This window comes from Aquarana catesbeiana, linkage group LG10 (genome assembly GCF_042186555.1).
Source record: "Aquarana catesbeiana isolate 2022-GZ linkage group LG10, ASM4218655v1, whole genome shotgun sequence".
Lineage (NCBI taxonomy): Eukaryota > Metazoa > Chordata > Amphibia > Anura > Ranidae > Aquarana > Aquarana catesbeiana.
In genome coordinates, this window is record NC_133333.1 from 35,984,736 (window position 1) to 35,996,597 (window position 11,862).

At 38.3% G+C, this 11,862-nt stretch overlaps 1 protein-coding gene across 1 annotated transcript; it reads left to right on the forward strand.

Annotated features, from left to right (window-relative positions):
* The first annotated feature begins 7,603 nt into the window (after positions 1-7,603).
* Positions 7,604-11,284, forward strand: LOC141110579 (fish-egg lectin-like). The gene is made up of 4 exons (XM_073601992.1): positions 7,604-7,674; positions 8,893-9,120; positions 10,190-10,523; positions 10,897-11,284. The coding sequence occupies exons 1-4, from the start codon at positions 7,620-7,622 to the stop codon at positions 11,042-11,044; spliced, it is 765 nt and encodes a 254-aa protein (XP_073458093.1). The 5' UTR covers positions 7,604-7,619; the 3' UTR covers positions 11,045-11,284.
* Positions 11,285-11,862: the final 578 nt, after the last annotated feature.

Here is an 11,862-nt window from a genome sequence, read left to right on the forward strand (position 1 = left end):
GATTGTGTTATGTGATTTATTAACTATGCACAATATATACGCACTTATATATATATTTTTTTTATGGAAGCAGTATATGTATTTCATTTTTATGATCTAGTGATTTCAAGCGCACTTATTGTATTTATATTGATTTATTACACAGATATTGGTGTTTTTTTGTTGCAGCTGCACCTTAGTTCCTTGCTAATTGCTTTTTAGCGCAGGTTCTAGACTGTGCATTTCTGAACATTCTTTCTTGTCATCACTGGGAAGTATTTACTAAAGGCAAATATACTGTGCATTTAGAAAATGAATCGACTCCCATGGTTTGGCGTGTAAATTGCCATCATCCCTCATAAATTAAGGAAGAAAAACCTCAAAATGGAATTTTTAAGGCAATTTGACAAAAAAATAAGTAGAAAAAAAATAATAAAAATATATGATTTTATCAATACACAAAAATTCATAATATTCGTATGGAAAGAACCACAAGAGAAACATATATACATATATTTTGAATCATATTATACACTGGTTGACAGAAGTGGCAGAATCCTACTACAATCATGAAACCATCCAAACAGATGACAAAAGATGGTAAGTAGTGGAAAAGTCCAACGCATTCCGAAAAGTGCATACAATATAATCTTCATCAGGGACAATATTGTATTTTACATTTTCAGAGGTGGTTACAGTCATCTGTTTGGATGGTTTCATGATTGTAGTAGGATTCTGCCACTTCTGTCAACCAGTGTATATTATTCAAAATATATGTATATTGTTTCTCTTGTGGTTCTTTCCATAAGAATTTTATGAATTTTTGTGTAATAATAAAATCATCTTTTTATTATTTTTTCTACTTATTTTTTTGTCAAATTGCGTTAAAAATCCCATTTTGAGGTTTTTCTTCTTTAATAGACTGTGCATTTTACAAGTACAGTGGCTCCAGGGGTTAGTAAATAAGGTGAAATTTCACTTTACAAAGATAACCCAATCATATGCAAGAAAAATAAAAACAAACTGCTGTTTTGCTTGCACATGATTGGATGATGGAAGTCAACGGAGCTTTCCCCTCATTTACTAAACTCTGGAGCAACTACAATTGCAACATGCACAGTCTATTTGCCTTCCCAGTGATGACAAGAAAGAATGTTCAGAAATTACATATATTATTCAACAAAGTTCTACTGGTGTATGACCAGCATTCAAGTTTTTTTTCCTTGGCCTTGAGTTGGGATAGAGGAACATCAATCAATGTCATTTTGTCATTCTTCTGTAGATCTTAGATGGGATTATAGGAAGCCGTTTAAGCAGACCTTGTCTGTCTTTAACTGAAAAAACTACCCAAGTTGAAGTTATGGCCATGTTCGATAAGTTTAAAGTAAAGTAGATGGATGGGTTCTGGAGCATTGTATTTCAATGTTGTGGTAATAGGCGAGGCTATAATACTGCACTAACACAATACAGACATGAAAAATGAATGTTTGAATAAACAAATTATTTCTATGAGGAGGACTTAGGACTTAGAGATCAAATCACAGATTTTGATTTAAAAACAAGAGATAAAAAAAAAAATCAGTCTTTGAGACTGTACATATAATATTCAAGCAAGCAAATGTGATTTGAGTTCAAAGGAAGACTATCAATATATGGTAAGTGAAAAAAAAGTACACCAAACAAAGAAAAGAAAACACAATTATTAAGTGCCCTGGATCTTACTCTGGTGCCTATTGAACGGCACAGTCATATTTGGACTCCTGCTACAGCTGTTGTGACAGGAAAGTGGGGGCAAAATTATAAAAAATTAAGGTTGTTGGTTGATTTGGTTTCCTATCTATGTATGTGACTTTCATTGAGCTTTAATGTTAAGGGTAAATGAGGTGTTAGGTTGAGGTTCAGAGTTAGGTGTAGGGATTTGGGTGAAGTTGAGTGTAAGATTTAGGCCGACCATACACAGTGGACATTTCTTTCCTGCAACGGAAATAAATTCACATGATTCCCCCGTTAACACAGTCAGTGCTGACAGGGGTATCAGTCGTTGTCTTCTCCAAGTAGGGGGGGGAGCTGTCCTGGAAGAGAGAAGAAAGTGATTATTGCAAGTGGCTATAGCAGCTGCTTGCGATAATTGGAAGCAAATCCAGTATGCTGGTTGTACTCAAGTTGATCGATCGATCAACTTGGTACATTCAGTCTGCCCATTAATGGTTTGAATCTCAGCCGGTTCCTGCTGAACTGGCCGGGATTCGAACTGTGTATGGCTGGCCTTAGTGATTTTGGTATAATTATACTAAAATCTTGTTTTTTTTGTTTCAAAATAATAAACATGTTATACTTACCTCCTCTGTGCAGTGGTTTTGCACAAGGCAGCTCCGATCCTCATTTTCTCGGGTCCCTCTTAGGCACTCCTGGCCCCTCCCTCCTGTTGAGTATCCCCACAGCAAGCGGCTTACTATGGCGGCACCCGAGCTGAACCGCAGCTCCGTGTGTCTATTCAGGCACGGAGCAGGGACCCCGCCCCCCCCTCTCTCCTCATTGGCTCACCGACATTGATTAAAAGAAGCACAGGCCAATGGTGCTGTGCTGCTGTCTCAGCCAATGAGGAGGGACAGTCTCTAGTGCAACATTGCTGGATCAAGATGGGGTTCAGGTAAGTATTAGGGGGGGCTGAGGAGGGCTGCTGCACACTGAAGACTTTTTATCATAATGCATAGAATGCATTAAGATGAAAAAACCTTCTACCTTTACAACCCCTTTAAGTCTTAAGTGTTTAGAATTTGGGTGAGGTTAAGGGTTATCATTAGGGTTAGGTTAAAGTAATTGTAAACGATCACCTTGTAAAACAGCCAATTCAGTTTAAAATTAAAACAAAAGGTAAATCATTTGTGTATAGATATAAAAAAAATAAAAATAAATTATAAATACCCTTTTCCCCCCTTTTTATAAGTGATTACATTCCCTCTGCTTCCTCTGTTCTTAGCTGCATAAGAGCTTGGGGAAGGAGAAGCAACAGCATACTGAGCTTCCCAGTGAATGGCTGTGTGGGGGAGGCATGTCAGGACAAGTCTGATCATTGGAGGAGAGCAGGCGGAGTTCCCAGTACAGCTGGAGAACTGACCCTGGTGTGTTCTTCTGCTTAGTGTGGTCAGTTTTTAATAGGAAAGCAGAGGGACTGGCAGGAACACAAGGGATTTCACACAAAGGAAGCAATACAAAGAGAACAGGATACTTTTTCATACACGTACATGGTGCAGAAGGCACATATCAGGAATATGAAATGCTAGGGTAACAAACACTTTAAGGTTAGGTTGCGGTTTGGGGCATTGAGTTAAGGATTAGATCAAGTATTTATGTTGTGGTTAAAGCTTAGGTTGATGGAGTTTGTGTAGGTTAAGAGTTAGGATTAGGGATTATTTTAAGATTAGGTTAAGGATTGGTTGATTAGGTAAGAGTTGGAAGAGGTTTTGTGGCTTTATTGTAGTTAAAGCTTAGTGTAAGGGGGTTGGTTAAGGTGAAAAGTTAACATTATGTTAAAGTTTGGGGTATCGGAATTATTAAATAGTTTGGGATTCGGTATTGGGGTTAGGTTGCAGTTAGAGGTTAATTTTAGCTGTTACACTTTCATTACAGTTTAGGTGTAGGGAGTATGGTTAGGTTAAAGGGAAAGATTAGGATTTATCCTGAGGTTAGTTTGGGGTGCAATGCTTAGGTTGAGGCTTAGGGGTTCTGTTGTGGTTTGGTGTTTGGCATAGGGGTTAAAGTAAAGTTTGATGGTAATTTGGTGATTACACTGAGCTTTGGTATAGAGGTCAAATTACAGTTAAGAATTTGGCTCAGCATTATGTTGAGATTGCTGGTCAAGATGAGGGGTTGAGTTAAGATTTTAGGAGCAATGAGCTGAGTGTGAGAGTATATGAAGGAGGGAGGGTAGAAGTGGCGATGTTCTGGGGTGTAGTGTCATATACCCCTATAAAGCTTGCAAGAAATCCCAAATGAGATAACAAATAAAATATATCTCAGGTGTAAACAAAGGCAAAAATATATAAAGTGTGAACCAAATATGCAAATGACTTGTGTCCTGGTGCAACAATCTGATATGCTCTTATATATGACCTCAATGTGGCTCATATGATCAAAATACAAAAGATAATACCATGAATATGTAAACCACAGTGCATGTGTTTAAACACATATGAAAACATAAAGTGACTGGTGCCCTTTACATACGTATCTAAGGTGATACTCTCATATATCAATTGAAAAATTAAGACAATATATGCTATGTGCAAAAATAGTCCATATACCGTATTGATGCAATAACAGAAGAATTTTTTGGAAAAATATAAAAAAAATAGAAATAAAAATAAAGTGACAGGTGCTCTTCATAAACTGTGCTCTGTGCCATTCACCCCACATAGGGGTATTGCGCTTTTACAGTATCTGCCACTGTGTAGCAAACGGCTTTTTCCTTTGTTAGCTGATTGTTTCCGTGTTTGCGGTATGAGAGATAAGATATGAGGGTCTTCTTTAGCTTTCCCTTTGTAGCTCCCACATGCAGAAAAGAGACATCTGCATAGTGTATTACCGTTTAAAAAGTGGAATTTATTTATAGGTATGAAAACATACTCACATATAGTGCAGTAATACAGAACTTTGAAAAACAGGAAGCCGGGACGGTTTGCGCTCCATGCCTCGAAACCGGAAGTGATGCAAAGACGCTGGTAGCTCCGCCCTACACGTTTCATCACTGGGACGTCATCTGGAGTGGCGCCATCTTGCTACACCATCCGGTTTAAATAGCATGAGGTGTACCCTGATTGGTGATCATGTGACCGTGGCCATTTTTGGTTTGTCCAAAAAACAAATGGAGGCGCTGATGGTAGTGTTGCTTTATTGCCAATCCATACACTCTACCTAAAAAGGGCAGACGTATACTATCCCGCAATGGGACATGGCTGGAAATTTTAGACCTTGAACAAACTGATCTAGCGATCGTCAGTGCAGGCCACTCACGGGGACACCGCATGCCAAAACAAATATTATGATGCGAACGTTACTGGCTGTTTAAAACGAGTAATTCATTTTATTTATTATTTTTTTAATTTTATTTTTAAAATCGAGAGTCACACAGCCAACTATGTATGGAAGGAAGATATAAGTTCACTCAGCTGCAAATTTTTTTGATTGAGGAAATTAATATTTTAAAAATTTTTTGTTTCAATAGAGTTTTATTGTATATTGAACAGAAAGTATACAGTATTACAAGGTCATATAATAATACAATGAATACACAATTTTTCAAAAGATAAGTGTAAATAGTCAAAGTATGCTTACTTTCAGTGAGATGGTGAGAGATGTGAGGAAGTCAGACCGAAGAATGGACTGTGTCATCAGCTCATCTTTGCACAATATTCAAGATCTTGATGTGATATAATAAGGCCTAACAGCTATATGGGCCACTGATGTGTACCAAATCCTTTTCCAGTCATGGTTTAAAAGTTATATTATCTAATAACTGTTTCATGGGGATATTTTAGAGGCTGGTGAAGAGAGATATAACCAGTTTCAACTTCATATTTTATATGAGCCATTGTGAAGCATTCAGTACCTTAAATCATAATGATATTTTTGTTGTTTGATTTATGGGTCAGTTCTAGTAGTTAGAACCGACCCAAGTGGGGGTATATGTTGTAATATGTTGGCCGATTTATGTATAATGTTGTATTGGAGTGCCATGTTGACCAGAAATTCAGTTGAGTTGTCCAAGCCAACTGAATTTTACCATATCAAGGGGACAGCTGAAGACCCTTTGATATGTTGATCTCATGCAAGTCTACCTAGGTTTGTGAGGTATGGCCTGTTAACCTAATTGAACATTTCAAAGGGTGCATTGTTTAAAGGACCATAGAAGAAGTATTTATTGATGGTAATTAGACTTGAGGGGGTAACAATAAGATCAAAAAATATTTTGAGAAAGCAGAAACTCCCTCCTAGTGTACTAGTATTTCAGGGGGGACTATTCAAGCTGGTAGTCAGTCCTGTTTGTGTGTGACTCTGAAGGGGCAGATCTAGCAAAAATGGGATTCTGAGTTATATACTCTGTTGGATTTTTGTCATCTGTGGACTTTGGACTTTGTTCTGTGTTGGAAGTCAATAAAGTGCATCTCTCTGGAAGAATTGGGTTGCTGTGGAAGAGTACTTACATCATCATTATAATAACTACCAATTCATTATCTACCCACTATACATCATATATCACTACACCACCTATCAGTGCTCACCAGTGCTGCATATCAGTGCCACCTCTCAGTGCAGCATATTAGTGCCTCCTCATCAGTGCCACCTAATCAGTGCCCATAAGTGCCGCTTCATCAGTGCCCATAAGTGCCACCCCATCAGTGCAGCTTATCAGTGCCTTTCAGTGCAGCCTCATCAGCACACATCAATGAAGAAGAAAAATTACTTATCTACTAAATTTACTGACAGAAAATAAGAAAAACTTTTATTTTTTTTCAAAATTTTCGGGCTTTTTTTTATTTTTTGAAAAAAACAAAAATCCCAGCAGTGAATAAATCCCACCGAAAGAAAGCTCTATTTGTGTGAAGAAAAATATAAAAAATGTATTTGGGTACAGTGTTGCATGACCGCGCAATTGTCATTTAAAGTACGACAGCTCTGAAAGCTAACAAATGGCCTGGGCAGGAAGGGAGTAAAAGTGCCCAGTATTGAGGTGGTTAAATATAACTATTTCAAATCGGGTCATTCTTTTTAAAGCACACCCCTTAAATTTTTCACTCTTTGTTATATTGCAGCCATTTGCTAAAATCATTTGAGTTCATTTTTTTCCTCATTAATGTACACACAGCACCCCATATTGACAGAAAAACACAGAATTGTTGACATTTTTGCAGGTTTATTAAAAAAGAAAAAAGACTCCAAACACACCGCCAAGATGACCACTGCCTTGCTAAAGAAGCTGAGGGTAAAGGTGATGGACTGGTCAAGCATGTCTCCAGACCTAAACCCTATTGAGCATCTGTGGGACATCCTCAAATGGAAGGTGGAGGAGCGCAAGGTCTCTAACATCCACCAGCTCCGTCATGTTGTCATGGAGGAGTGGAAGAGGACTCCAGTGGCAACCTGTGAAGCTCTGGTGAACTCCATGCCCAAGAGGGTTAAGGCAGTGCTGGAAAATAATGGTGGCCACACAAAATATTGACACTTTGGACCCAATTTGGACATTTTCACTTAGGGGTGTACTCACTTTTGTTACCAGCAGTTTAGACATTAATGGCTGTGTGTTGAGTTATTTTAAGGGGACAGCAAATGTACACTGTTATACAAGCTGTACACTCACTACTTTACATTGTAGCAAAGTGTCATTTCTTCAGTGTTGTCACATGAAAAGATATAATAAAATATTTACAAAAATGTGAGGGGTGTACTCACTTTAGTGAGATACTGTACATTTAGTTTAACAAAAACATTTACACCATAAAAAAACACTCACTGTATGTTAGTTTTATTAAATTCCTTCTGTCAGCCAATGGTAGACCAGCTTCCCATGATAGGCGGAGTCCAGGCATTATATATAGAGAACAAACTCTCCCAGCTCTCCACCTGCATTCTCACCTGCCAAGATGTTGTTTGCTGTGAGCCTCCTCCTGCTGTGTACTGGAATCTCTGCTTCTGAAGGTAAGACTTCTCTCCCTTCCCATCTATTTCCACCTTATAGGGAGATTAGACACTATAAGGTGTCTGCATTTATCCTTTTATACCCAATCAGAATTCAGTATTAAGCATTTTGGAATGGGAAAACTAATTTAAGTGATTTCTGATTGGTTGCCCTGGGTTACTGTACATCATGGCACTTTGCACTGATATTACATAAGCCTGCAAATCGAATGCGTCTATTCTAGTTCATGTTTCTCTTAAAGGGCAAGTCATTCCAAAAGAGAGGTTTCAGTTTTTCACAAATGCTGGATACTTAATAACTCCATGGACATTTTTGGCTCTTGCACATTCAGAATGTGAGATATCTACACTGCCTTTCATAAAGTCGCTGTGCTTGTATTCAGGTCTCACTATTCTTTGTGCAGCGTCCAAAGTTTTAGCCAGTTATTAATTTTTTGCTCATCCCGGCATCTACATGCTTTACACTACAGACACATACAGATGTGGACAGATTTTAAGTGGTATCCGAGCCCCGAGCCTTACGCTCCATTCACACCTTAGCCGTGATTCTGCCCGCGATTCCAAAACACGTTAAAATGTGGGACACGCTTGCAATGCCATTACTTCTTAATGGCACCCCAATTGTGCCGCGATTGACGTGCAATAAATCGCGCTGCAATCATGGCAAATTGCAGCACGTGGCACTTGTTACTCAAAAGGGAGCAGGAGCATATTCACTGCGTGATTGGGGTGCCATTAAGAAGTAAGAGGCGTCCCATGATTTGCTGCATTTTGGAATTGCGGACAGGATCGCGATGATTCCGCCCCCCGCATCGAATCGCCTAGATGTGAATGGAGCCTTATTCAGCTCCTTAGTGACCACTGAGGAGAAAAAATTGGTGTTGGTTGGCTGATCTAGCTGTAATTTACGGATAATATAAATAGCTATTTTTTTTTACATTGCGCTGTAACACCTCAGTGCATCTTTTCAATGTGCTAACGTGCATTGATGAGCGCTGCCCCGCTGATAATGCTGACATGCACAATAGTATGACTAAGTCCTTGGCATAAAACAAATTATGGTAAATGTAAGCATTTGAAAATTGTATATTTTTAAATATTGAAAAAAAAAGTTTTTTTTGCAAACATTTTTGTACTTAATATTATATATATATATGTGTATAAATATTCTACTATGCATGTACAGTATATGTATTATATGGTTTTTCTTGAATTCAGATATTCAGTGCAAATCAATCCCAGGAAAACTGAGACAGATTGATGCCGGTGCTGGTGGAGTGTTCGGTGTGAACAGTAATGATGACATTTACCAATGGGTAGACAATAACTGGAAGAACATTGCTGGAAAGCTCATCCATGTTTCTGTTGGACCTGCTGGGATTTGGGGTGTGAACAGAGCCAACAACATCTTTAAGATCCAGGACAATAAGTGGGTGTCTGTATCAGGTAAAAATAAAATACTCTTTGATATATTACACACCAAATATGAACATATATAATAAATATTTATATCATCCACACAATATTGAGATATCACTGTGTATGGTAAGAGACATTTATATTTACCACTTTACCACCTCATTTACAAACTGACATTCTAGAGCAGTCTCAAGGCACCCCATTCTAAAATGTACAAAGCTATTCTAATAGCTTTACATAACGCATCAACATCCACACATTTAGGACACCCAACATTAGAGGTGTTTTATTCATCCAAATCAAATACACTTTTGCACACTGGTACTGACTAGTATGCCAATGTTTCTCTTCTTCATTGTTTTTTTCTCTATCAATCAGCTAATGCGAATCCAGCGGTGAAGGGGAGGTTCAGGAGAGATTTAAACAAGGATGCTGTGAGGACAACCGACATCCTCCTTATCAACTAATGATGTCATTGTCTATTAGGATGCCGGCGGCCAGAAGGTCGTAATAGTGCACAATTAAATGGCTTTGTGTAACTAAAAGGCAGGCTTGATTCACACGCTGGCTTGTATAGAATTTTTGGGCATTTTTTAGGAATTTTGCCAAGGCACCATAGGGTGAAAAAGGCTTGGTCTATAGTGTGTGAGTGCACATTGATAGCATTACCTTATAAGGGTTTTTGTTTCTTTGCTTGGTGTTATTGGTGCTTATGTTTTTGTTTTTTTTCTTAATCATATGTGTGAACGGAGGTCTTAGATAGCAGCGCATGAAGCACACGCTTACATTTTTAATCCTGGAAAGTTTGGATGGACATTTTCCTACTACAAGGAAAAATGACTACCCTGCTGTGGCAACTTTGTGTTCCCCAGGCTGTTGGGACATGTCATTGGCCTTGAGGTGGCACAGGACATTTTGCATAGTTGTTGCCTGTTCTGTAAAAAGAAGGACACTTGGCCACCATACTCTAATTAATAATGAGATCTATGTTACTACATAGGAGTGTTCCAATCCCATTTAACTATTGTTTTGATCTTCTCTCTGGTATTACACTTAATTTAATGGGTAAATGTTGTGTTTTGTGTTTTTTCAACAGGGCTTTTGAAGCAGGTAGATGCTGGTGGTAATAAGTTCTTGGGTGGAGTGAATTCACAAGACAACATTTACTGCTTGAGACAGAGTTGCACAGTTTCAGAATCTTCTGCTTTATCCTGGACACAACTGGACGGGGCACTGAAATATTACAGCTGTGGGCCACTGGGCTGCTGGGGAGTCAACAGCGCCGACAATATTTACTTCCGCTACAATGTCAGCCCAACAGCCTGCCAGGGAACCCAATGGCAGCAAATTGAAGGTGCTCTGGAGATGATAGAGGTTGGCACAGATGGTTCCGTGTACGGTGTCAACTCAGCAGGCAACGTGTACAGAAGGTATTTTTGTTTAACTATGCATGCAGTAGCATTAAGGCGATGTGGAAAAAAAACTGTCAATTTGGTAATGAACTATTAATTGTGAATGTTGAGGATGAGCCAGTTAGACAAATACATATAATTCAGCAACTGTACAATTATGTTAGCAACTTTTTGCTCCATTTTCAACTGAGATGGTGCTTTCTGAACCCTCAGCATAGGCATTAAATGATACATCCAGTGACCATAATTTGTATATATCCTTCATTTGTCAGTCTGGAAAGCTCCCAGTAATGCCAATGATAGCCAGGTATCCTTCAAAATTTCTTTAGAGGAAACGCTATTTTTAATATTACTTTTTATGTTGTATAACTGAGAAAAAATTTTGTTTTAGGGATGGAATCAGTGCCAAAACCCCAACTGGAACATCCTGGACCCAATTAGACTTCTGCACCACATTCAAACACGTTACTTACGACAACGGCTATCTGTGGCTTATCACCCCAACTGATGACATCATGCAATGTTCACTCAATGCCTGATTTGGCCAGAACACAAGACCAAGCAGAGTACTCTATAGTGTGATCTGAGCCTAGGTGATTACATGGACTGCTCTCTTCGTCTACTTATCTCTGTCAATTGGTATTTGGGTATTCTTGTATTTCTGCAATGTTTTGCATTGCCAATAAAATCATTTAATGCTAGCTAGGGCTTCCAGTCCATCACACATTTGTATCTTGTTTCAAAAATATTTCTGAGCAAATAAACTTTTTTCTCTAAAATTGTGTCCTTTGTGATTGTCCATTGTGTAACCATTGTACATGGTTAGATAATTGAAGATTCTCAACTCCTTTAGGAAATCAACATCTGTGTATTTTGAAATGCTCATAGCAGAGTAAGTAATGTAGATATGGCCAGATTTCTTAAATTGGTTTTAAACCCCTACATATACCCAGTGAAGTTACTGGCCTCAGGTCATACACAGAAATGAAACAACAATTCAAAATACATTATTTGTACCTGTTTATCTGCAACCCTCTCTTCTTTACAGCCATATCCATGTGAACCGAGCCTAAGGAATATTCTTCCCACTGACCACCAATGTAAGGGGGTCATTTGATATGTTTCATGGTTCTTCCATTTGACATGTGAAAAACTACTAATTCATGTTCTTTTTGGTTTGCATGACCTGCCCTGAAAAAAAAACTTAAATAAACAGTCTGGTGGTTGAGTATTATATTCGACTTTCCTCATTCTAGAATAAACATTTATTTAATGTATCTATCTAGAGAGACTGTGTTGATGATGCTTTTAATGGTGTATTGATGTCTCATGTCTTACATAGTTTTGGTAATGGAAA

Excerpts from the sequence above, each read along its gene's own strand:
- LOC141110579 (XM_073601992.1), top strand. The coding sequence starts at position 7,620 with ATGTTGTTTGCTGTGAGCCTCCTCCTGCTGTGTACTGGAATCTCTGCT. Across the intron at positions 7,675-8,892 it reads TGGAATCTCTGCTTCTGAAG|ATATTCAGTGCAAATCAATC; the intron begins GTAAGACTTCTC and ends TCTTGAATTCAG. Across the intron at positions 9,121-10,189 it reads TAAGTGGGTGTCTGTATCAG|GGCTTTTGAAGCAGGTAGAT; the intron begins GTAAAAATAAAA and ends TTTTTTCAACAG.